The sequence below is a fragment of the Heptranchias perlo genome, chromosome 25, assembly GCF_035084215.1.
Source record: "Heptranchias perlo isolate sHepPer1 chromosome 25, sHepPer1.hap1, whole genome shotgun sequence".
Lineage (NCBI taxonomy): Eukaryota > Metazoa > Chordata > Chondrichthyes > Hexanchiformes > Hexanchidae > Heptranchias > Heptranchias perlo.
The window spans coordinates 3,766,949-3,792,484 of record NC_090349.1 but is presented as its reverse complement, the minus strand read 5'-3'; the positions used below and the strand labels follow the sequence as shown (position 1 = coordinate 3,792,484).

The 25,536-nt window shown below is 47.1% G+C and overlaps 1 protein-coding gene and 1 long non-coding RNA gene across 4 annotated transcripts in view; one reads left to right on the top strand and one right to left on the bottom strand.

The window, feature by feature from the left end:
• LOC137341939 (serine/threonine-protein phosphatase 4 catalytic subunit) overlaps nt 1–18,308 on the top strand; it is a 63,733-nt gene extending 45,425 nt beyond the window's left edge. For both annotated transcript variants that reach the window (XM_068005455.1, XM_068005456.1), the window contains exons 6-9: nt 4,174–4,347; nt 5,628–5,754; nt 11,414–11,603; nt 14,019–18,308. In XM_068005455.1, coding sequence (XP_067861556.1) covers nt 4,174–4,347; nt 5,628–5,754; nt 11,414–11,603; nt 14,019–14,148 — 621 coding nt within the window. In that variant the 3' untranslated portion in view covers nt 14,149–18,308. The remainder of the gene's footprint in view (nt 1–4,173; nt 4,348–5,627; nt 5,755–11,413; nt 11,604–14,018) is intronic.
• The window catches only part of LOC137341940 (uncharacterized), a 78,111-nt gene that overhangs the window by 1,569 nt on the left and 51,006 nt on the right, over nt 1–25,536 (bottom strand). For both annotated transcript variants that reach the window (XR_010967167.1, XR_010967168.1), the window contains exon 2: nt 7,305–7,521. This is a non-coding gene — a long non-coding RNA (uncharacterized lncRNA). The remainder of the gene's footprint in view (nt 1–7,304; nt 7,522–25,536) is intronic.

The following is a 25,536-nucleotide window of genomic DNA, read 5'->3' as shown; positions in this document are numbered from 1 at the left end:
AAACATGGGCTTGAACTTTCAGCTTGTCACTTTTATTGATCAGGACACCGGGAAGAACTCCGCTGTTCTTCAAATAGTGTCAGGAAATCTTCTACGTCCACCTGAGGGGGCACCAATGAAACTACCACAACAAGGACTCACTGCCTCCAAGGGAGGGGAGAAAATTGGTGAGGGGGGTACCAAGAGCTCCACCTGACGGCTTAGTGAGTAACTGCACCTCCTGGTGCAGCTATTGGACCTACAGACAAGGTGGTTTCAATGTGTTTGTGTCCGTGCTGTTAGCTGGGGTGGCAGTGGGGGTGCCATGGTGTACCTCAGCACCACTGGACTGGGGAGGGGAAAATCAGCCAGCATTCCTGCTACTGATTGCTTTCCAGTAACTGCCACTGGAAAGATTGCGTGCGGAGATATCTGGTATTGACGAGATTGGGCTTGGCTGTGATGCCCCCCACAGTCAAGTAGCCTGCTGACATTCACTGGACTCGCATGAAGAATAACCACTGTGCAAAGTACTGGAGGGCAGTGAGTAAATGTGGCAAGGGGTCAGCATCTTCAGGGGAGGAGGGGAGAACTTTTACAGGAGTAATGTTCATATAGAAATTGTTCACTGCTTTGCAAAAGCTGAATAGTCTGTTAGGGTAGATAGAGAGAAGCTGTTCCCATTGACAAGGGTCAAGAACCAGAGGACACAGATTTACAGTAATTGGCAAAAGAGCCAAAGGTGACATGAGGAAAAACTTTTTCACGCAGCGAGTGGTTATGATCTGGAACGCGTGCCTAAAAGGGTGGTGGAGGCAGATTCAATCGTGGCTTTCAAATGGGAGTTGGATAAGTAGAATCATTACAGCACAGAAGGAGACCATTCGGCCCATCGAGCCTGTGCCGGCTCTCGTCACTGGACGCGTATTGTACTTGGGAACATAGGAACAGGAGTAGGCCATTCAGCCCCTCGTGCCTGCTCCGCCATTTGATAAGATCATGGCTGATCTGTGACCTGCCTTTGGCCCATATCCCTTAATACCTTTTGATTGCCAAAAAGCTATTTATCTTAGATTTAAATTTAACAATTGAGCTATTATCAATTGCCATTTGCGGAAGAGAGTTCCAAACTCCTACCACCCTTTGTGTGTAGAAATGTTTTCTAATCTCGCTCCTAAAAGGTCTGGCTCTTTTTTAGACTGTGCCCCCTACTCCTAGAATCCCCAACTTGAAGGAAAAAAATTTGCAGGGCTGTGGGGAAAGGGCGGGGAGTGGGACTAGCTGGATTGCTCTTCCAGAGAGCCGGTAAGAGCTCAACGGGCCGAATTGCCTCTTTCTATGCTGTAATCTTTCTATGATTCTCGGGAGCAAAATGGTTGATTTACTCCGATGTAGCTGCATAATTCCACTCTTTTTTTCCTTTTAAAAAAATACACGAAATTTATAAACTCTCAGCAGCTGTAGCTTCTCCTCAGTGTCCTGCATTGGTCTAAAACTGCCTGTAACAGCGCCCAGTGAGAGTTTATATACTGCATACATCCATTCCAGGCAGTGCTGTCTGAAACTGTCCACAGATGTTCAAGTGCAGAGCTAATCATTGAGTGAATCAGATTGCTGGCCCTTTAGACTCTGCAAACTCTCCGGTTCACCTATTGAGATCTACGTTACAGTTTCTCCCTCCTTCTAACACACACACACACACACACACACACACACACACACACGCAGCTGCCGGCATTAGATTTGAGAGACCTGCATGCTTTTGTTGGCCAGAAGCAACATGGGACACGTGAGGTTTGGAAAGCTCCCTGACTGAGCAGCACTGTTGCTGTAGTGCAGGTTTATTGAAGATTTTTGTATATTGTTCTTGGAATCAGGGTGGCGCTGGCAAGGCTGGCATTTATTGCCCATCCCTGGTTGACCTGAGAAGATGGTGGTGGGCATCCTTGAACCACTGCGGTCCGTGTACTGATGGTGCTCTCAGTGCTGTTAGGTAGGGAATTCCAGAATATTGATCCAACGACAATGAAGGAGTGGCTGATATATTCCTGTCGGGATGGTGTGTGACTTGGAGGTGGTGTTGTTCCCATGCATCCGCTGCCCTTGTCCTTCTAGGTGGTAGAGATCGCAGAGGAGGAGGTGCTGCCAATTGATTTTGGCGTAACTGAACTGAGCATTGGTGAGTAGGTGTTGCTTGCTGGCAGTATTGATGACTCTTTCCATCACTTTACTGATGATTAGGAAGAGGCTGACCGGATGGTAATTGGCTGGGTTAGATTTATCCTGCCTTTTGTGGATAGGACATACCTGGGCAACCTTCCACATTGTGGGGTAGATGCCAGTGTCAAAGCTGTACTGGAATAGTGTGGCTCGGGGAGCGGCCAGCTCTGGTGCACAAGTCATCATTACTACAGCTATTGTTGGCAGGGCCTGTAGACTTTGCTGTGCCTTTAGCCACTACTTAATGTCATGTGGAGTGAACCAAATTGGCTGGACACTTGTATCATCCACTTGACACTTTTGATTGAAGACATCTGCAAACTCTTCAGCCTGGTCTCTCTCACTCGTGTGTCATAATGGTTGCGGATGGGGATTTTCACTATGCCATCTCCTGTTAGTCACCTGATTGTAGGATTACGGATCTTTGCTGTGATCTGTTGGTTATTGGACTGTTTGGCTCTGTCTATAGCTTGCTGCTTTTGGTATTTAGCGTGCAGGTAGCCCTGTGTAGTAACATCACTAGGTTGGTACTTCATTCTAAGGTATGCCTGGCACGCCCTTCTACACTCTTCATTGAACCAGGATTGGTCTCGTGGCTGGATGGTGATTAAGAAGTGAGGGATGTGAGGTTACAGATTGTGGTGGTACGTGATTCTACTGCTGATGGTGGCCCACAACACCTCATGGATGTCCAGTTTTGTGCTGCCAGACCTGTCCTTGGTCTGTCCCAGTTAACACTGTGGTATTCCACACTACATGATGGTGGATGGGACTTTGTCTTCATGAAGACTGGGGTGGTACCTCCTACCAATCCAAAGTGGACACACGTCTGCAGCAGGTAGGTTGATGAGGACAAGGTCAATTCCTTGTGTTGGTTCCCTCACCACCTGACACAGGCCCAGTCTGGCAGCTTTGTCCTTTAGGACCCAGCCAGCTTGGTCAGTGGTGGTGCTGCTGAGCCACTCTTGGTGATGGACATTGAAGTTCCCAACCCAGAGTATATTCTGAGCCTTGCTTCCCCTCAGAGTTTCCTCCAAGTGACGTTCAACATCTGGAGTCAATGTTGAGGATTCCTGGGGCCACTTCTCCTCCCCCCCCCCCCCCCCCCCCCCCCCATATACCACTGTGCCCACACCTCTGGTGGATCTGTCCTGCTGGTGGGACAGGACAAACCCAGGGATGGTGATGGAGTCGTCTGGGATGTTGGCTGATGGATATAGTTGAGAACCTGTGAGACCATTGCTTGACTAGAGTTTAGGACAATTGTCCTAAATTGGGCAGCAGCCTCCGTGGGTGAGGGGGACTTTGCAGGGTGCGATTGCCACTGTCATCTTCTGACCCCTGCCTGGGTTGTTGCTGAAGGCCTGTCCAAATTTCTTATTAAACTTTGTAGCAATTGTTTTACACATGGGTGGCTTGCGAGGCCGTTAAGAGTGTGGGACTAGTCGTGTGTTGGCCAGATTGGATAGGTGCTGGCAGGTTCCCTTCCTATATCAGCTTTAATGATTCACAAATCACTTTTTCTGGCGCCAGCCCATAAATTACCAGATTTATTGTATTGTTCCTCAATTTGCCATTGGTGGGATTTGAACTCATGACCTCTGGGTTGCTGATCCAGGACCATAACAATAGTCTGTCTCTCGAACTGTGAATGCTGGAAATCTGATAAGCCTGCATTATCGGAAATGTACAGCAGGTCTGGAGAGAGCGAGGAGTGGAAGATCTCCATCCAAAACATTAACCTGGCTCCTCTTTCTGAATACAGGTGGACTTGCTGCAGTCTTTCAACAATGTCTGTGTTTATTGTACAAGTCCTATACCGGGGGCCTATACCTGCATTCGGAAGTTTGAATTGAACTAAACACTTACTTTGAGCCATGTAACAAAATCTGTTCAGTTTCTAACCCTCTTGTGTAACAATGTGATCTGTCTGAGCTGGACCTTTTATCATTCTGACTAACCTGCACCTGACAGGTCCGCTATCCAGACAGAATCACCCTGATCAGAGGGAACCACGAAAGCAGGCAGATTACTCAGGTTTACGGCTTTTACGATGAGTGCCTGCGCAAGTACGGATCGATAACGGTGTGGCGGTACTGTACGGAGATCTTCGACTACCTCAGCCTCTCCGCTGTCGTGGATGGAAAGGTAAAGCGGGAAAGACACTTACTGTGTGTGTGTGTGTGTGTGTGTGTGTGTGTGTGTGTGAAGTTACCCTTTCAGTGCTGTATTGTGTGTGCATGTGATGGTATATTATGTTACCATGTTGTTACACTGTGATGGGTACAGTGATTATAGGTGCCATTTTTTCATTTCCAGAACATGCATCCATCCTGGAATTATTGGATCTCCATCCTGCTTCTAATGGGCACACATTGGCATTGAATTTCACAATCTCCCTCATGGGATCATTGGGTGGGGGGGGCAGGCGTGACCAGGATAATTCTCAGACTTGGGACTCCGAACTGGACTGATTTTGTTGCAGAAAAGTTACTGAGACAAGACCTGATTCCAGTTGTAAAGTGATGCAGGCCTTGGATGATGTAGGAGTCAGCAGGTTATTGGGACAATGAGCACAGACCTAGAAGGTCTGAGTAATGAATTAACGAGCCTTAAACAAGCTTAGAGCAAATTACCTGCTGCCCCTCAAAGGAGTGGACACGTGGAATATCTGCTTATTAAAAAAAGTGACGTTCTGCATAACATCACCCAGTGCCACTGAAACTCTTACCTACACTCTTTTGTCGCCTGTAGACTCCATTTCTCCAATGTCCTCTTTGCCTGTCCATTAATCATCCTCTCTCTTCCCCCCCCACCCTGCTTTGCTGCCCTACACTGGCTCTTTGTCCCCCAATGCATTGAATTGAAAATCCTTGTCCTCCTCTAGAAATCCCTGTCCAGCCTTGCCCTGTCCTGCCTCTGGCATATTGTCCAGCCTAGAGTCCCATCCTGTACCTTACACCCCTCTGATTCTGGCTGTTTGTGGATCCCCCTGCCCTTTGCCACACTTTTGGCAGGAGAGCCTTTCTCTCTGCAACTCTCTCCCTAATCTCTGTCCACCTTTCTTCCCCCTCCCCCCATCTTGTTCTTTTTCTTCTTTTAATATGGCCCCAACAAAAGCTGTAGGTGCTGTATTTCTAACTCTGAATAGGATTGAAACTCCCGGCTCTTTCTGCTCTGTGCCTTTGCGGACTTCCAGTAAATCACAGTGCTCAGTGAATCGAAGCAATCTCTCTGTGAAACAAATGGGTCAGTTGTTAGTCAGGAAAATGGTAGAGTGGCCTGTGGTATCCCACTTCAACACAAGTCCTGCACTCGAGTGTGGTGAGACTGGTTTGGTCCTTGAAGTGAAGGTGGTGAGTGATCAATTCATCTTTCTGTAAGTCTAGTTTTCTTAATTTATTTTCTTCATGCCCTCCCCTTTGTAGATCTTCTGTGTACATGGAGGCCTCTCTCCATCCATCCAGACCCTGGACCAGATTAGAACGATAGACAGGAAACAGGAAGTGCCCCATGATGGCCCAATGTGTGATCTCTTATGGTCCGATCCAGAAGGTAAGTCCTGGAATTAGTTATTTTAAATCCAGCTTCACCCCCTGCTCTCCTGAAGTGCTGACTGTTGGTCAGTTACAGTTCATATGTGAGCCCAGACAGTGAGTACCAACAGGCTATTCAACTGCAGAGGGCATCACAACCATGTCTGATTGTCATTGCCTGAGGTCATGTTTCCTTTTCAGCAGGAGTCACTGGATAATGACCAGGAGCAGGAACCTGAGCTGATTTTAACCCTTGGTGCCCCTACCTGCCTGAACTGAAACCACCTTAGCATCCCAGGTCTATCACATTCACTGATGTGAGCTGAGGCAGGATCGAATGTGCGGCCTCTTAATCTCTCTGGTTTAGTGCTACGGCCCCCTGAGGTGTTGGAAGTGATAATTCCACGTGATGAGTTAGTTAAGGACGGGGTAGGTTATTTGTCCCAGCTAATTCATCCGTCCAGAGAGATTCTAATGTCCACCCATCGTAGCATCCAGTTGTTTCTTTAATGATTCCAGAGTTTTTTGTCTCTACTGCTCGATCTGCAAGTTCATTCCACAGGCTGATTACACTTTGTGTGAAGAATGTCCCGCTCCCTATCCTAAATTCATCGTTTATCAGCGTATCCTTGACCTACTCTCGCAATTTAATTTAAAGTAAAATTCCAGATTTAGCTTTTCCATTCCCTTAACAATCTTCACTTCCTCTGAAAGATCAACTCTCTTAGCTCCTCCCTTCCAGACTGAAAAGCCCACATTTCTGCAGACCCGTACAAGTTTACAGCACAGTTGGAGGCCATTCAACCCATCTTTTCAATGCTGGCTCTTTGCTGGACCGATCCAAAATTAATCCCACTTCCCTGTGCTCTCCCTATAGCCCTGTATCTTTCTCTGCTTCAAACATTTGTCCAATTTTTCCTTAAAAGATGCAGTGGTCTGCACCTCAACTACTCCATGGCAAAGCATTCCGCACTCAACAACTCTCTCCGTAAAGACATTTCTCCAAACCCCTCTCCTCACTTTCATAGTGACAGTTTTAAATTGATGTTCCGTCGTCACTAAATCCCCAAAAACCTCCATTAAATCTCCTCGTGGCCTTCTCTATTCCAGTGGAAATAATCCCAGAATCAAGTGTATCCTCACAACTGTAGTTTCCCATCCCTGGTACCATTCTGGTGAATCTACACTGTAAGCTCTTTATGGCTTTAATGTCTTTCTATAATGGGGTGCCCAAAACCGCACACAGTACTCTAACTGTGGCACAACCAATATTTTGTATAAATTCATTATTCTTTACTATTGTACTCCTAATTATAAAATTCTATTAACTTTTCCTTAATGCCTTTATCTACTTGCACTTTCATAGAATTTTGCATTTGAACTCCTGGGTGTCTCTGTTCATCCACACCCTTCAGTTTCTTTCCATCGAGTGTACACTTCCATTCCTTGTTTTCTCACACTTCTCCATCTCCATTCTGTCTACATCTTCCTAAAGTCTCTTAGTCTTCCTCGTTGTTTCTCAAACCTACTTTTGTGTTGTCAGACAATTTCCAGATTGTGTTCACTTACCCAAGTCCAAATCCTGTATGTACACGAGAGCAATGGTGGGCCCAGCTCTGAGCCCCTGGGGCGGCCGGGTGGGCCCAGCTCTGAGCCCCTGGGGCGCACCACTTCCAACTCCAGTCCGACCAAAACAGAAAATGCTGGGGACAATCGGCAAGGCAGGGAGCAACGGTGGAGAGAAGGCAAATCAGTCGACGTTTCAGGCATAGACCCTTCCTTAGAACTGAAAGAAAGGTGAACAGCATTTAAAAAGGAACAGAACAAGGGGGGTGGGGGGAAGTGGATGAGGAACACACAGGGAAAGGCATAGACTGAACTGAAAAGTGCTAAAGTGGGGATCAGGAAATGGTTAGAGGGCAGAAGTAATAAGTGCCGGAGGCATACTGAGGGAAATAAAAGACGGATACCAGACACCGAGTGTGAGAAGAACTAACGGGGATGGGGAAGTGGAATTGGAGCATGAGAAACTGGCAAAGTGGAGCAGGCAGCGGCAGCTGAGGGGTTTAGCAGAAGAAAAAAAGGTGAGTTGACATTGAGGGTGCAGACAACCCTGTCAGCACAGTGTTCCGATGTGGGGGAGGGGCGTCCCCACCCCCCTAGCACCAACTCTCTCGTCTTCCCCATCCCTGGAATCGCCATCCTACTGCCAGAGAGAAATGGGAGCTGTCGTTACAGTCCATGTTAAGGCCGGAGTGTTGCAAAGTGCCCAGTAGAAAGACGAGGTGCTGTTCCTCGAGCTTATGTTGAGCTTTGTTGGAACAGTGGTGAAGGCCGAGGGCAGAGAGGCCGGAGTGGAGTGGGACAGTGAATTGAAAGGGCAAGTGACGGGGAGCTCAGGGTCGCACTTGTGGACAGAACAGAGGTGTTCAGCTAATCTGTCTTTGGTCCCCCCGATGTAGAGGAGACCACACCGTGAGCAGTGAATACAGTGCACTAGGTTGGAGGAAGTACATGTAAATTGCTGTCTCTCCCATTTATCCTAACTTATTTTCCTGTCCATTGGCCAACATTCTATCCATGCTGCGACATTTCCCTTTTATACCACATGCCTGAACTTTTCTAACAAGCTGCTGTGAGACACCTTATCGAATGTCTTTTGAAAATCCATATACACTACATCTACCGCTTTCCCTTTATCTATCCAGTCACTTCCAAGAACTTTGTCGAATGCGGCTTTCCACTTCAATAAATCCATGCTGCCTGTCCTTGATTAACATCTGTATTTCAAAACGCTGACATTTTTTCTCTAATTATGGATTTGAAGAGTTTGTGTATGACTGATAAAATAACTAGTCTGTGACTTGGACCTTTAACACTGCGGATCAGCCTCTTTAATTCCTGGGATGAGAGGGTTGTCCTATGAGGAGAGATTGAGTAGAATGGGCCTATACTCTCTGGAGTTTAGAAGAATGAGAGTTAATCTCATTGGAACATAAGATTCTGAGGGGGCTTGACAGGGTAGATGCTGAGAGGCTGTTTCCCCTGGCTGGAGAATCTAGAACTAGGGGACATGGTCTCAGGATAGGAGTCAGACATTTAAGACTGAGATGAGGAGGAATTTCTTCACTCAGAGGGCTGTGAAACTTTGGAATTCGCTACCCCAGAGGACTGTGGATGCTGACCCGTTGTATATGTTCAAAGCTGAGATGGATAGATTTTTGGACTCTAGGCGAATCAAGGGATATAGGGATTGGTTGGGAAAGTGGAGTTGAGGTCAAAGATCAGCCGTGATCTGATTGAATGGTGCAGCAGGCTCGAGGGGCCGTATGGCCTGCTCCTGCTCCTATTTCTTATGGCCTTATGTTCTTGGCTCTTCTCTGCACTGCCTCCAGTGTTTGAATGTATCCCTTGTGTCTTAGTGACCAGATCTGAACACAGTACTTGAGGTGCAGTCTGACCAGAGCTCTGTATAATTTCATCACTAACTCCTCTGGCCTCACTTCTGCTGCTCTCACTTCTGCGTTCAACATCCAATTGATTTTGTTGATTGATGCTCTGCATTGATTGGGCATTTTTAGCAATGAGTCTAAGACTCCTAGATCACTTTCGACGGAACCGTAGCTTATTTCATCCACTCGTGGAGTACTGTCCCTTGTTTTCTCTTTCCTGTGTGCAGCTCTTTATACTTGTTTACATTGCGTTTCATCTGCCATTGATCGACCCATGATTAATTACAACCTGTATTGTAACTTGCACCAACTCAAAATAAGAGGTGTGTTTTTACCAACCTACTAATAATGGAATATGGTAGGGACTTGTTACCAGCCCACTGTTCGGTCACGCTCGCACCCGGGTAGGAGGTGAATGTCAGATCCGAGTCCTCCTCTAACTGGTGAGCAAACCATGCCCCAGTAAGGGGTGAGGGGGGTGTCATTGATATATATCTCTGTCTGTCTATAACTCAGACCTCTCTGTCTGTCTGTCTATAACTCAGACCTCTCTGTCTGTCTGTCTATAACTCAGACCTCTCTGTCTGTCTGTCTATAACTCAGACCTCTCTGTCTGTCTGTCTATAACTCAGACCTCTCTGTCTGTCTGTCTATAACTCAGACCTCTCTGTCTGTCTGTCTATAACTCAGACCTCTGTGTCTGTCTGTCTATAACTCAGACCTCTCTGTCTGTCTGTCTATAACTCAGACCTCTCTGTCTGTCTGTCCATAACTCAGACCTCTCTGTCTGTCTGTCTATAACTCAGACCTCTCTGTCTGTCTGTCTATAACTCAGACCTCTCTGTCTGTCTGTCTATAACTCAGACCTCTCTGTCTGTCTGTCTATAACTCAGACCTCTCTGTCTGTCTGTCTATAACTCAGACCTCTCTGTCTGTCTGTCTATAACTCAGACCTCTCTGTCTGTCTGTCTATAACTCAGACCTCTGTCTGTCTGTCTATAACTCAGACCTCTGTCTGTCTGTCTATAACTCAGACCTCTGTCTGTCTGTCTATAACTCAGACCTCTGTCTGTCTGTCTATAACTCAGACCTCTGTCTGTCTGTCTATAACTCAGACCTCTGTCTGTCTGTCTATAACTCAGACCTCTGTCTGTCTGTCTATAACTCAGACCTCTGTCTGTCTGTCTATAACTCAGACCTCTGTCTGTCTGTCTATAACTCAGACCTCTGTCTGTCTATAACTCAGACCTCTGTCTGTCTGTCTATAACTCAGACCTCTGTCTGTCTGTCTATAACTCAGACCTCTGTCTGTCTGTCTATAACTCAGACCTCTGTCTGTCTGTCTATAACTCAGACCTCTGTCTGTCTGTCTATAACTCAGACCTCTGTCTGTCTGTCTATAACTCAGACCTCTGTCTGTCTGTCTATAACTCAGACCTCTGTCTGTCTGTCTATAACTCAGACCTCTGTCTGTCTGTCTATAACTCAGACCTCTGTCTGTCTGTCTATAACTCAGACCTCTGTCTGTCTGTCTATAACTCAGACCTCTGTCTGTCTGTCTATAACTCAGACCTCTGTCTGTCTGTCTATAACTCAGACCTCTGTCTGTCTGTCTATAACTCAGACCTCTGTCTGTCTGTCTATAACTCAGACCTCTGTCTGTCTGTCTATAACTCAGACCTCTGTCTGTCTGTCTATAACTCAGACCTCTGTCTGTCTGTCTATAACTCAGACCTCTGTCTGTCTGTCTATAACTCAGACCTCTGTCTGTCTGTCTATAACTCAGACCTCTGTCTGTCTGTCTATAACTCAGACCTCTGTCTGTCTGTCTATAACTCAGACCTCTGTCTGTCTGTCTATAACTCAGACCTCTGTCTGTCTGTCTATAACTCAGACCTCTGTCTGTCTGTCTATAACTCAGACCTCTCTGTCTGTCTGTCTACAACTCAGACCTCTCTGTCTGTCTGACTGTCTACAACTCAGACCTCTCTGTCTGTCTGACTGTCTACAACTCAGACCTCCCTCTGTCTGTCTGACTGTCTACAACTCAGACCTCCCTCTGTCTGTCTGACTGTCTACAACTCAGACCTCCCTCTGTCTGTCTGTCGAGCTATCAGTGATGATCCCACTGTTGAAATGGTGCCTGCCCTTGATCGGTTGTGTCTAACCTAGACTTCAGTTGGTATTGAATCCTGAGACTGATGGTTATTGTTGGGTCCCTTTCAGACACCACCGGCTGGGGTATCAGCCCCCGTGGAGCTGGCTATCTCTTCGGCAGCGACGTTGTTGCCCACTTCAACGCCGTGAACAGCATCGACCTGATCTGCCGTGCCCACCAGCTGGTGATGGAGGGATACAAGTGGCACTTCAATGAAACTGTTCTAACTGTGTGGTCAGCACCCAACTACTGCTATAGGTAAGAGCTGTGTGTGGGACTCACGGCTGACTGGAAATCCTCTCCAGTGATTTCCTCCCCTCTAAGCATTCATTCCTTCAATTGGACACAGTTCGACAGGTGCTGGGTGTCCTGTGGTAGGTCACTGAGTTACTATTAGTTATGTATGAACCTAGACATTGAATGTTGGCAGGATATCTGACTGTCATGCCTGACCCTGTCCTCCCGTACATTCACAGCATGGGTCGCTGGAGAGCAGTCAGGAGTCAAAATACTGGCTGTCTCTTTTTTTCCCCTTTCTCTAAGGTGTCAGCGTGGCTCAGTGGTTATCTCTCTCGCCTCTGAGTCAGAAGGTTGTGGGTTCAATTCCAGAGACTTGAGCACAAAATCTAGGCTGACACTTCAATGCAGTACTGTAGAATCGGAGGTGCTGTATTTCGGATGTTAAACCCCTCGGGCGAATGTAAAAGATCCCATGGCACTATTTGAAGACAGGATTTTTCCTGGTAATATTTATCCCTCAACCAACATCACTAAAACACATTATCTGGTAATTATCAAATTGTTGTTTGTGGGACCTTGCTGTGCACAAATTGGCTGCGGTGTTTCCTACATTGCAACAGTGACTACACTTGACAAAGTATTTCATTGGCTGTTGTCCCTGATTTACCTTGGCTAAGGAGGGTCTTTGAGATGAATCGACCCAATGGATCCGAGGCAAATTGGGAACGGTTCATATCGCAGGGGACAGTAGTTTAAAAATTAAGTTATTAGTGAAAAGGGAAGTGGACAAAAGGTAATTGAGCTGTGGAATAAGGTACCAAGGGAAGGCAATTGATGCAGTCGGGAAAAAATCGGAACAAGACAATTAGACATGTTTTAAAAGTTCTGAGGGCTATGGGGAGAAGGTGAGACCTATCTGAGAGGGGTGGGCTGATTCGGGTCTCGTGGCGTTTCTTGCTATATATTCTCGTGTCCTTGCACTCTTCCCTCCCAGTTGGTTCAACAGCTTTTTTTTTTAAATGCTCGACACTCTGCCTCATTCTGCCTTTTTCATTCTGAACAGAAAAGGCTACTTTGTGTGGAGACCCTGTTTTGTAGTCGCCACCAGTAGTGAAATAACTGGGAAAATTGTGGCGATCCCAGTGTCTCGGGCAGACGTCATGCATTGCACCCACTGATTGAGAGCCACTGCTTCCTTTTCTCTTAAATTCACCTTCTTCCAACCAGTTAAAGCTAAAACGAGCCTCGCACAGGAGCCCCGAGTGCCCTTTTTCCCATCTCACTGTGGCTGGCCAAACACTAGTCCGGATTTCACTTAGAACCTGGACTATGGGTGATTTTTGGGTGCTGAATTTGGGCATCGACGTTTCCAGCAAAATATGGGATGGTATCTGCTGGTTGCTTGGGAACGGACTGCCCTGGTGGATCAGCTCTTCTGTTGCGTGAGGAACCGGAGGTGTCCTCCGTCCGGGTTTTCCCGGAATGACTTCTGATGGTCTGGGCAGAGGTGTTCCTCTTCACATGGACCACTTTGCCCCAGTCATGGTTGTTCTGGACAGCTACTCGTTGCTGTCCTTCCTGTTATTGGGGGGCCTTCAGTCGGAGACCGGTGTCCCTCAGCCCAATGGGAGTGCAGTGTTCAAGATGGTAGCTTCGTAGAGCGAATTACCCCTGGTATCTGAAATAACTTTGCAGGCTTCGAATTATCCCTGGCCAGTTCTACTTTATCTTTTAACAAGCTCTCGATCGATGGGCTCAGGAGAATCCGTCTAGAAACTAGTCCTGTTTTCATCCGGTGATGTCTTGCTCAATTGCTGCCCTTCCCGTTTGTACCTCGTTAGTCTTGTGTTGGCCCTTCAGCTTAACCTGTGACTAGCTGCTCCCATTTTTTCCTGGAGCCTTGTACATATGATGGACTTTGTGTGGCTCTGTCTCCACTGCTTTCGGTGCCTCTAAAACCTTCTGAAAACCCATCTCTGAGCAAACCTTTGCTGATTACCCCTATCTCCCCCATCGTGGCTCAGTGTCGTTCTCTTGCGTTCTGTGAACAAAGGAAAGAAATAGATCACCTCAGGATGTCCCACAGTGCTTTAAGATCAGAGTGATCAAGAAGCGCAGTTACTTTTATTATAGGTGAGTGCAGCAGTAGATTTGTGCAGAGCAAGGTCCTACAAGCAACAAAGGCGATAACTGATCAGATAACCTATTGAAACACATTTGCTACAAAGATTACATTAAAGACACTATATAAGACTAAGTAGTCTTATGTTTGTTTTGCTATTTTAAAACTTGGAGGGAAAAAGCATGAGATTTTTATTGAAGACAAGTACTATTAAAAACTTCTTGGGCTGATCAGATGACTAAAGTTTTAAAGTTAAACATTCCCTGTTGGATTCATTTACCCAGGGCTGACTGTATTCTGTGTTCCTCTAGGTGTGGAAATGTTGCTGCGATACTTGAATTGGATGAACATCTGGAAAAGGAGTTTACAATTTTTGAAGCTGCCCCTCAGGAGTCACGAGGGGTGTCTGCCAAAAAGACAGTTGCTGACTACTTCCTCTGAAGGAACGCTGCCCGGAACCTCGATATAAAGACTGAGCCTGCCGAAGATTTTTTTTTGGGGGAGGGAGGGCAACAAAATAGTGTACAGTATTTGTGAACTACCCTTACATTCCCGAAGGCAGGAGGCTAGGCGTTCTAACTGGCTTCCCGGGAAGCTGCATATCGTGCCCAGTGTCTCTCCAATGTGGAACCGTAGCAAGTTCTATCACTATCCTGGCTGTTCTTTCATAAATTGGAAAAAAAAGTCCGTGAACCTTTTTAAGGAAAATGTGTACCTCTTCTAGCTGAGCAGCAGTGCTGAAGGAACGATTTGCCCAATAGTGAACTGCTAGTTACCCTCTGGGCTGAACCAGAATTGGCGCTTTTTTTTAAAAAAAAAAGAATTTTAAAAAAATTTTTTAAATAATCACTATGAAAGTTCCTTCGTTTGCTGTGGCCTGTGAATTGTTCCTTCCCCAGCCAGACTTCTCCAGTTTACTGGTAACAAAGTTTTATTTTTACAGTAAGAACTAACTTGTTAAAACAATAGCAGCAGTAAAATCTCGTCCCGAATCACCCTTCAGAACTAGTTTAAACGGACAGCGTTGCCTCAAATCGTCTTAATGTGTTGTACTTTGTTTTATGATTCTGTCTAACTGATTGCTGTGCAAAATGAGAAGGATTTGGATTTTGTACTGAGCTGTTTTAAACGATGTCTCTTGACACACTGGGTCCCACTCCTGGTCCGGGTGGGTAAGAGACCTGATAGCAGACTGTGGAGCCAGTCATTCCGATCTGACCCACTCTGGCACTTCAATCCCTCCACAGCCCAGCAGGTCACAGTGTGGGCTATCACAACGCAAGCAAAGGGTCTGTGTACGTTTAAACCACAACAGGGACTCGGTGCGGCAATTCTCACTGCTGACCGCAATCCGTTTCGTTAAAGGTAGCCAAAATTAGTCCGGCAGATCTGGTGCATTTAAAGTGGAAACTGCCAGATTGGTGGCTGTGGAGGGTTTACCAAGGGGGACTTGGTTACTTCTTGTGAAAACCAGGGTAGTGGTTAAGCAGATACAGGGTTCACTGGTCGAGATGGGTATCGAGCATTTCCCTTTGTACAGTTTCCTTGTGTACTTCAACAATGCAGTGCCATTTCCAGGGCAACTGGTTAGCTGGACCCCATCTAGTCAGTGAAAAATATCCTATTGAGGAAGCCCCATGGTCTGTTGGTGAATGGGAGAAGCCCCGGTCGGTCAGTGGGTGAGCGGGGCAAGTTGGCCATTAACCAGTTCTTTCTCTCAGAACAATTCTCGCTCTGTGTTTACACATTTTAAAAACAAAATGGTGAATCAAGAAGTGGATTGTGTAGATCTGGGCTAGTATGTGACTTGCTAGCAGTCACAGGAAATTTGTGGAGTAAACAGCAGGCCTGGTGTGAGGGGAGAGAGTAGATTCTTGGTCACAACTGATCGGGTGATTAATAACTGGCCCTTTTTAAGGTTAATTCCATTTTTCACGCTTCTAACTTAGTTACTCCTCCCAATTGGCTCCCTGACTCTCTGCACTGACTGAACAAGGATATGTACATCTATATTTTTTATAGTCTTGTTTACAGGTTGTTTGACCATTAAAGTGCTAATACGTCGGTGCTGAGTTGAGCTGATCAGCCAGGAGTCGATGTTCCATTCGACTGAGCACTGCTGAGCCAGAGGGGTGAAGAGTGACCAGGGTCCCCATCACTGATGGCTCTGGTGAAGAGTGACCAGGGTCCCCATCACTGATGGCTCTGGTGAAGAGTGACCAGGGTCCCCATCACTGATGGCTCTGGTGAAGAGTGACCAGGGTCCCCATCACTGATGGCTCTGGTGAAGAGTGACCAGGGTCCCCATCACTGATGGCTCTGGTGAAGAGTGACCAGGGTCCCCATCACTGATGGCTCTGGTGAAGAGTGACCAGGGTCCCCCATCACTGATGGCTCTGGTGAAGAGTGACCAGGGTCCCCCATCACTGATGGCGACCCCTCCCCTGGAACACTTTGGTTTGTTAATGGAATGTAAATACTGTGTGGTTTTTAACCTTGTCTGCAAAGTGTCTGGGCTTTGGATTCTCCTGACTGTAAACGAGAGCCATGGTTCTTTGGGAGAGTGCTCTGGGGCTTGTGTATCCGGGCACGTACAGACCTCCCTCCCAAACAGCTGCGTTCCAGCCTGAATGGAGCCAGCAGCGTAAACCGGTCCAGCCTGGCTCGAACCCAGCCCATGTAGATGCACCGTTAAACATACAGTGCTGTGTGCCGTTCCCTGACCGGGAAGGGCATGTGACCCGCTCTGACACTGTTTCTGTATTGAATTACTGCGAATGGTGTATCTGGGACGGTTCCTGTCCTTCCCCCCCCGCCCCGGGAGACCGGTCAGTGACCAGCTTGCCACGTGTGAGATGGAAGCCGTGGTGTAGTGATAGTGACACGATGACCCCATGGCATGCTGCCAACTTGCTGTGTTTGATCACCAGCTCAAATCAACATAGTGAGGGTGGGCACCAGAGTGCAGCTGGGACACAGTGCTAAAGATTCACTCGAAGCAAGCACTTCCATTCGTCCTCTCTCCTCGTCTTCTCTCCGACTGTTAACCAGCAAGTCCAGCAAACTTGCCTCCCTTGGTCCTTTTAACGTTAAATCCCTGGAGCTGAGATCAGACAGTGACCCGGAGCCTCACTGACCCTGTTCAGCTTCAGTTCAGTGAAGCTGATCACATTCCCCACCTCTTAAGCACAGTGCTACACTGCCCCCTCCTGGGCCTGGACCGAATTTCTCTTTACAATGACCGTCAAGCCCTGGAAGTGATGTGGTGAATTTACCTACTGACTGAGAATAGCAGCTCCTTTCTTAAATATATTTGGATTCTTAAAGAGCTGTGATCTGTCTATATTTGAAAACCTGGAGGTTCTGTTAATGCGACAGAACTCAACGCAAAATCTCCCCAAACATCTGACAGCTGAGATTCTTATCACTTGCTGAAAATCCCTCAGTCTAGCTGCTGTGGCTCTGGAAGAGAAATTCGGCCCAGGCCCAGGAGGGGGCAGTGTCGCACTGAGTTTGAGGTGGCGAATGTCATCCACGTCACTGAACCAACGGCACCTCATCAGAGAACAGGGTCAGTATGGCTCCCGGGGCCAGGGGTCTCCACTCGTGATATTTGGGGTACAGGCAAAAAAAATCAGTCAGTGCTCCTGATTAACCAGTAACCCGTTGCTGGAGAGAGTGATAGAGAGAGAACAGAGTGTGTGTGGGGACATTAGGGGAGAGAGAGAGTGTGTTTGGGGACACCAGGGGGGTGGGGGGGAGAGAGAGAGAGAGAGTGTGTGTGGGGACACTGGGTGAGAACAGATTCAAGCCCTCCACCGTTGAATAACCAGCTGATGCTGTGTCAAATGTGGCGGGAGAGGGGTAAGGGGAGGGAGGGGGTGTCAAGCTTTCAATGGGCCCGGCAAACAAAACAATCCGAGGGACGTCTGAGGAGAAAAACTGCGGGGGATCTGTAAATGAGCCAAAATACGGGGAGGGCAGTGCCCATCCCATAATGCTCACCCCCGTCAGACTGCCTGCCCGGTTTTGGGGGGGGGGGGGGGTGGTTAATCTCATGCTGCATTTTCCCAAGCTCTTGCTCCACTGTGAACAGGACCAAAGGTGCTAACACAAGCTGTGTGTCTGTGCTAAAGGAGGCTTTTTGTCCAGTTCAGAGTCCCAAGGTGGAGGTTTGACACCTGGGCTAAAAGCTGTCAGGCTGAGGATAACCTGTCGTGGTCTTGCCAATGTGAAGCTGAATTCAGAATATTCCTGATGGAGTTACAAGCTAAAAATTTTCCAGGAGCTGCCAAATTTTTAGTTTTTTAATCCATTCAAAGAATTTTGCATAAATTAGCAGTTTTTCCAATGGGGAAAATGCTGTTATTTTTGTAATAACTTGTATTCTGTTTCTAAATGTTAGCGTAGAGTATTTTACTTCTATTAAACACGCTGGATGTCTGTGTTATATAGAGCCAGGACCTTGGGCAAATACAAACAAACCTAGTATTGTATTTGGTCAGATCTGTTAAGTCACTAGAAGTTGCTGGATAGGAATTTGTTACAGCGACCATGTGATTTAGCAAAACGTGGTTTCAAATAAAGTTTTAATATTGTGATGAGCTGTTTGAAAGTTGTTTATGGTTGATTTTGATGGCAGTGATGATAGTGTCCCAACTCTCCAAATGTCCTGGGTCAGAATGGACTTATTTATATACCACTTAAAAACTCATTTGTACGGAGCCTTTCACAACTTCAGGACATCCCAAAGCGTTTCACAACCAGTGTATTATTTTTGGAGTGTCGGCACTATTGTAGGAAATGTAGCAGCCAATTGGCACACAGCAAGGTCCCACAAACAGTAATTGGATAAATATCCAGTTGATCTGTTTTCTAGTTTTTTTTTTTTTTAAAATTCGTTCATTGGATGTGGGCGTCGGTGGCGAGGCCGGCATTTATTGCCCATCCCTAATTGCCCTTGAGAAGGTGGTGGTGAGCCGCCTTCTTGAACCGCTGCAGTCCGTGTGGTGACGGTTCTCCCACAGTGCTGTTAGGAAGGGAGTTCCAGGATTTTGACCCAGCGACAATGAAGGAACGGCGATATATTTCCAAGTCGGGATGGTGTGTGACTCGGAGGGGAACGTGCAGGTGGTGTTGTTCCCATGTGCCCGCTGCTCTTGTCCTTCTAGGTGGTAGAGGTCGCGGGTTTGGGAGGTGCTGTCAAAGAAGCCTTGGCAAATTGCTGCAGTGCATCCTGTCATTGGTACACACTGCAGCCACAGTGCGCCGGTGGTGAAGGGAGTGAATGTTTAGGGTGGTGGAGGTGGTGCCAATCAAGCGGGCTGCTTTATCTTGGATGGTGTCGAGCTTCTTGTGTTGTTGGAGCTGCACTCATCCAGGCAAGTGGAGAGTATTCCATCACACTCCTGACTTGTGCCTTGTAGATGGTGGAAAGGCTCTGGGGAGTCAGGAGGTGAGTCACTCGCCGCAGAATACCCAGCCTCTGACCTGCTCTTGTAGCCACAGTATTTATATGGCTGGTCCAGTTAAGTTTCTGGTCAATGGTGACCCCCAGGATGTTGATGGTGGGGGATTTGGCGATGGTAATGCTGTTGAATGTCAAGGGGAGGTGGTTGGACTCTCTCTTGTTGGAGATGGTCATTGCCTGGCACTTGTCTGGCGTGATTGTTACTTGCTGCTTATGAGCCCAAGCCTGGATGTTGTCCAGGACTTGCTGCATGCGGGCTCGGACTGCTTCGTTATTTGAGGGGTTGCGAATGGAACTGAACACTGTGCAATCATCAGCGAACATCCCCATTTCTGACCTTATGATGGAGGGAAGGTCATTGATGAAGCAGCTGAAGATGGTTGGTTGATGGGTAAATATTTGGCCAGGACTCCGGGGAGAACTCCCTGCTCCCTGCATGGGATCTTTTACATCCATCTGAAGACAGACAGGGCCTCGGTGTAATGTCTCATCTGAAAGACGGCACCGCCGACAGTGCAGCACTCCCTCAGTACTGCACTGGAGAATCGGCGTCGATTATGTGCTGAACTCTGTGGAGTGGGATTTGAACTCATGACCTTTTGATATGAATGTCACCTCTTGATCCTAGCACATGATGTTTATCGCATTATCTCAAATCACTTCACACAATGAATTACGTTAAAGTCTGGTGACTTGTTATGTAGACATGTGTGGCAGCCATTTTATACTAGCAAATTCCTGCAATTAACCATAAGATGGATGACCAGTTAATTTTTTTGTGTGGTATTTGAGGGAGAAAACTTGTCCCAAACCCTGGCAGATACCAGTTCGTATCCTGCATCTTTAGCATCCACTGGAATATAGGCAGGGCTTCATTTTAATTCTGATAGAAAGTCCAGCACCTCCTACAATGCATCATTCCTTCAAGACTACCAGCTCCAAGCTTGAGATGGACACAAAAACCTGACCAATACCTCTGCACGTGTGGCTGCCTGTTGAAAACTTGTAATCAAAGTCCTTCCTCCACAATCTTCTTCAGTCTACACGAAATTTTGAAATTATTTCCCTCCGTCTCCTGAAGACGTCGACCCTTTGCTGAGCTCCAGTTTCCCAGGTGCTGGAGCCCTCTGGTTCCTCACCTAAATGGCCACCCTTGCAGCCTGAGCCCCATTAATTGCTTGCCCTCACGTGGTTCGTGAGCAAAGCTTCTATCGAGGGCGTTGAATGTTCATCAGGACCAGGAACCCCGACTTCCTGCCCAGGGGCACTGAGGACAATTGTAGTCATTGCTGTTTGTGGGATCTTGCTGTGCACAAACGGGCTGCCATGTCTCCTACATTACAAGAGTGACTATACCTCATTGGCTGTAAAGCGCTTTGGGTCATCCTGAGGTAGTGAAAGCCGCTATATAAGCAAGTCTCTTTCAACATGCGAGTGTGCAGAGGCAGGTTATATCCTCGTTTGAAACTGACCAGAATTACCTCCGTCAACAGCACCTGGGAGTACAGGAGGAATGGAGAACTTTCAGAAACTGACACCCACCATTCCATAGACCACCCCCACCTACTCACTTCACCCTGCCCCTCAATCACACCCCTCTCCACAAATACATCGATTGTCTTTTGAGACCACTGACCCATTTCTTCAAGGTCGGTCTATGACAACTTATTCCACAACCATCACATGGCACATTTTGGTAGGAAAAATAAGGAGGCCACATACTGCTTGGAAAATAAAAAGTCTAAATGGGTAGAGGATCTGGGGATACAGACACACAAATCACTAAAAATAGAGATGCAGGTTAATAAGGCCGTTTAAAAAAAACAAACCCAGCACTGGGCTTCATTTCTAGAGGGATAGAATTGAAAAGCAGAGAAGTTATGTTAAACTTGTATATACCCTTGGTCAGACCACACTTGGAATATTGAGAACAGTTCTGGTCTCCACATTATAAAAAAAATGTAGGAGCACTGGAGAAGGGGCAAAAAAGATTTACTAGGATTTTTAAAAATTCATTCATTGGATGTGGGCGTTGCTGGAAAGGCCAGCATTTATTGCCCATCCCTAATTGCCCTTGAGAAGGTGGTGGTGAGCCGCTGCCTTGAACCGCTGCAGTCTGTATGGTGACAGTTCTCCCACAGTGCTGTTAGGTCGGGAGTTCCAGGACGATGAAGGAACGGCGATATATTTCCAAGTCGGGATGGTGTGTGACTTGGAGGGGAACGTACAGGTGGTGGTGTTCCCATATTGTTCTCAGGCGAGTTGCTGCAGTGCATCCTGTGGATGGTGCACACTGCAGCCACAGTGCGCCGGTGGTGAAGGGAGTGAATGTTTAGGGTGGTGGATGGGGTGCCAATCAAGCGGGCTGCTTTGTCCTGGATGGTGTCGAGCTTCTTGAGTGTTGTTGGAGCTACACCCAGGTAAGAGGGGAGTATTCCATCACATTCCTGACTTGTGCCTTGTAGATGGTGGAAAGGCTTTGGGGAGTCAGGAGGTGAGTCACTCGCCGCAGAATACCCAGCCTCTGACCTGCTCTTGTAGCCACAGTATTTATGTGGCTGGTCCAATTAAGTTTTTGGTCAATGGTGACCGCCAGGATGTTGATGGTGGGGGATTCGGCGATAGTAATGCCATTGCATGTCATGGGGAGGTGGTTAGACCCTCTTGTTGGAGATGGTCATTGCCTGGCACTTATCTGGCGCGAATGTTACTTGCCTCTTATCAGCCCAAGTCTGGATGTTGTCCAGGTCTTGCTGCATGTGGGCACGGACTGCTTCGTTATCTGAGGGGTTGCAAATGGAACTGAACACTGTGCAATCATCAGCGACCATCCCCATTTCTGACCTTATGATGGAGGGAAGTTCATTGATGAAGCAGCTGAAGATGGTTGGGCCTAGGACACTGCCCTGAGGAACTCCTGCAGCAATGTCCTGGGGCTGAGATGATTGGCCTCCATCAACCACTACCATCTTCCTTTGTGCTAGGTATGACTCCAGTCACTGGAGAGCTTTTCCCCTGATTCCATTGACTTCAATTTTACTAGGGCTCCTTGGTGCCACACTCGGTCAAATGCTGACTTGATGTCGAGGGCAGTTACTGTAATTGAACAGTGGGAGGCCTTTAAAGAGGAGATGGTTCGGGTACAGACAAGGTAGATTCCAACGAGGGAGAAAAGTAGGGCAACTAAAGCCAGAGCTCCCTGGATGATAAAGGAGACAGAGAACATGATGAAGCGGAAAATAGGGGCGTATGACAGATGTCAGGTTGATAACACAAGTGAGAACCAGGCAGAATATAAAAAGTTCAGAAGAGAAGTGAAAAAGGAAATAAGAGGGGCAAAGAGAGAGTATGAGAATAGACTAGCGAACAACATAAAAGGGAATCCAAAAGTCTTCTACAGGCATGTAAATAGTAAATGGGTAGTAAGAGGAGGGGTGGGGCCAATTAGGGACCATAAAGGAGACCTACTCATGGAGGCAGAGGGGATGGCTGAGGTATTAAATGAATACTTTGCATCGGTCGTTACCACGGAAGGAGATGCTGCCAGAGTCTCGGTAAAGGAAGGTGTAGTTAAGATACTTGTTGGGCTAATAATTGATAAAGAGGAGGTACTAGGAAGGCTAATTGTACTTAAAGTAGATAAGTCACCCGGTCCAGATGAGAAGCATCCTAGGTTGCTGAGGGAAGTAAGGTGGGAAATTGCGGAGGTACTGGCCATAATCTTCCAAACGTCCTTAGATACGGGGGTGGTGCCAGAGGACTGGAGAATTGCAAATGTTACACCCTTGTTCAAAAAAGTGTGTAAGGATAAACCCAGCAACTACAGGCCAGTCAGTTTCACCTCGGTGGTGGGGAAACTTTTAGAAACGATAATCCAAGACAGAATTAACAGTCACTTGGACGAGTGTGGATTGATTAGGGAAAGCCAGCACGGATTTGTAAAGGCAAATTGTGTTTAACCAACTTGATACAGTTTTTTGATGAGGTACCGGAGAGGGTAGATGAGGGCAATGCAGTTAATGTAGCGTATATGGACTTTCAAAAGGCGTTTGATAAAGTGCCGCACGGTAAGCTTATCATCAAGATTGCGGCCCATGGAATAAAGGGGGCAGTAACAGCATGGATACAGAATTGGCTAAGGGACAGGAAACAGAGATTAGTGGTGAACAGTTGTTTTTCGGACTGGAGGGAGGTGTACAGTGGTGTTCCCCAGGGGTCAGTGCTGGGACCACTGCTTTTCTTGATATATATTAATGACTTGGACTTGGGTGTACAGGGCACTATTTCAAAATTTGCAGATGACACAAAACTTGGAAGTGGAGCAAATAGTGAGGAGGATAGTGATAGACTTCAAGAGATATAGACAGGCTGGTGGAATGGGCGGACACATGGCAGATGAAATTTAACGCGGAAAAATGCGAGGTGATGCATCTCGGTAGGAAAAATGAAGAGAGGCAATATAAACTAGAGGGCAGAATTCTAAAAGGGGTACAGGAACAGAGAGATCTGGGGGTATATGTGCACAAATCGTTGAAGGTGGCAGGGCAGGTTGAGAAAGCGGTTTAAAAAAACATTTGGGATCCTGGGCTTTATAAATAGAGGCCTAGAGTACAAAAGCAAGGAAGTCATGATGAACCTTTATAAAACACCGGTTCGGCCACAACTGGAGTATTGTGTCCAGTTCTGGGCACCAAACTTTAGGAAGGATGTGCGTTAGGGTTAGGGTTACTCGACTGGTTCCAGGGATGAGGGACTTTAGTTACGTGGATAAACTGGAGAAGCTGGGGTTGTTCTCCTTGGAACAGAGACGGTTATGAGGAGATTTGATAGAGGTATTCAAAATCATGAAGGGTCCAGACAGAGTGGATAGAGAGAAACTGTTCCCATTGGTGGAAGGGTCAAGATCCAGAGGACATAGATGATTGACAAAGGAACCAGAGGTGATATGAGGAAAAACCTTTTTACACAGCGAATGGTTAGGATCTGGAATGCACTGCCCGAGGGGGTGGTGGAGGCAGATTCAATCATGGCCTTTAAAAGGGAACTGGATAAGTACTTGAAGGGAAAAGATGTGCAAGGCTACGGGGATAGGGCGGGGCTGTGGAACTATCAGGGTTGCTCATGCACAGAGCCGGCACGGACCTGATGGGCCGAATGGCCTCCTTCCATTCTGTAACCTTCTATGATTCTATGATACCTCACTTCTGGAATTCAGCTCTTTTGTCCATGATTGGACCAAGCTGTAATGAGGTCTGGAGCCGAGTGGTCCTGGCGGAACCCAAACTGAGCAGGTTACTGGTAAGTGCCGCTTGATAGCACTGTCGATGTTACCTTCCATCACTTTGCTGATGATTGAGAGTAGACTGATGGGGCGGTAATTGGCCGGATTGGATTTGTCCTGCTTTTTGTGGACAGGACATACCTGGGCAATTTTCCACATTGTCTGGTAGATGCCAGTGTTGTAGCTGTACTGGAACAGCTTGGCTAGAGGCGCAACTAGTTCTGGAGCACAAATCTTCAGCACTACAGCCGGGATGATGTCAGGGCTCATAGCCTTTGTTGTATCCAGTGCACTCAGCCATTTCTTGATATCACGTGGAGTGAATCGAATTGGCTGAAGACTGGCTTCTGTGATCGTGGGGATATCGGGAGGAGGCCGAGATGGATCATTCACTTGGCACTTCTGGCTGAAGATGGTTGCAAATTGATGCCAAATCTGAGAGGTTATGGCTATCAGGAAAGGCTGAACAGTCTGGGGTTCTTTTCTCTAGAAAAGTGAAGGCTGAGGGGTGACCTGATAGAGGTCTTTAAGATTGTGAAAGGGTTTGATAGGGTGGACGTAGAGATGATGTTTCCACTTGTGGGGGAGACCAGAACTAGGGGTATAAATATAAAATACTAATAAATCCAATAGGGAATTCAGGAGAAACTTCTTTACCCAGAAAGTGGTTAGAATGTGGAACTCGCTACCACAAGGAGTAGTTGAGGCGACCAGCATAGATGCATTTAAGGGGAAGCCAGATAAACACGAGGGAGAAAGGAATAGAAGGATGTGTTGATGGGGTTAGATGAAGAAGGGTGGGAAGAGGTTCGTATGGAGCATAAACACTGGCATGGACCCGATGGGCTGAATGGCCTGTTTCTGTGCTGTACACTCTATGTAATACCCCTCACTCCCAGCTTCCTGTGTCCCTGGATGTGAAGGCTCTTCACTAAAGAAGCTTGCTGGCTCAGTAGGGAATGGTGATGTTCAAGTCTGGCTCCAGTATGATGGAGCTGGTCAGGACATTCATCTATTTAGTTTGTAACTCTCTGGTACTTGGCCTAAATGTCCATTCATTCGTGCCTGTGCCCTGCAG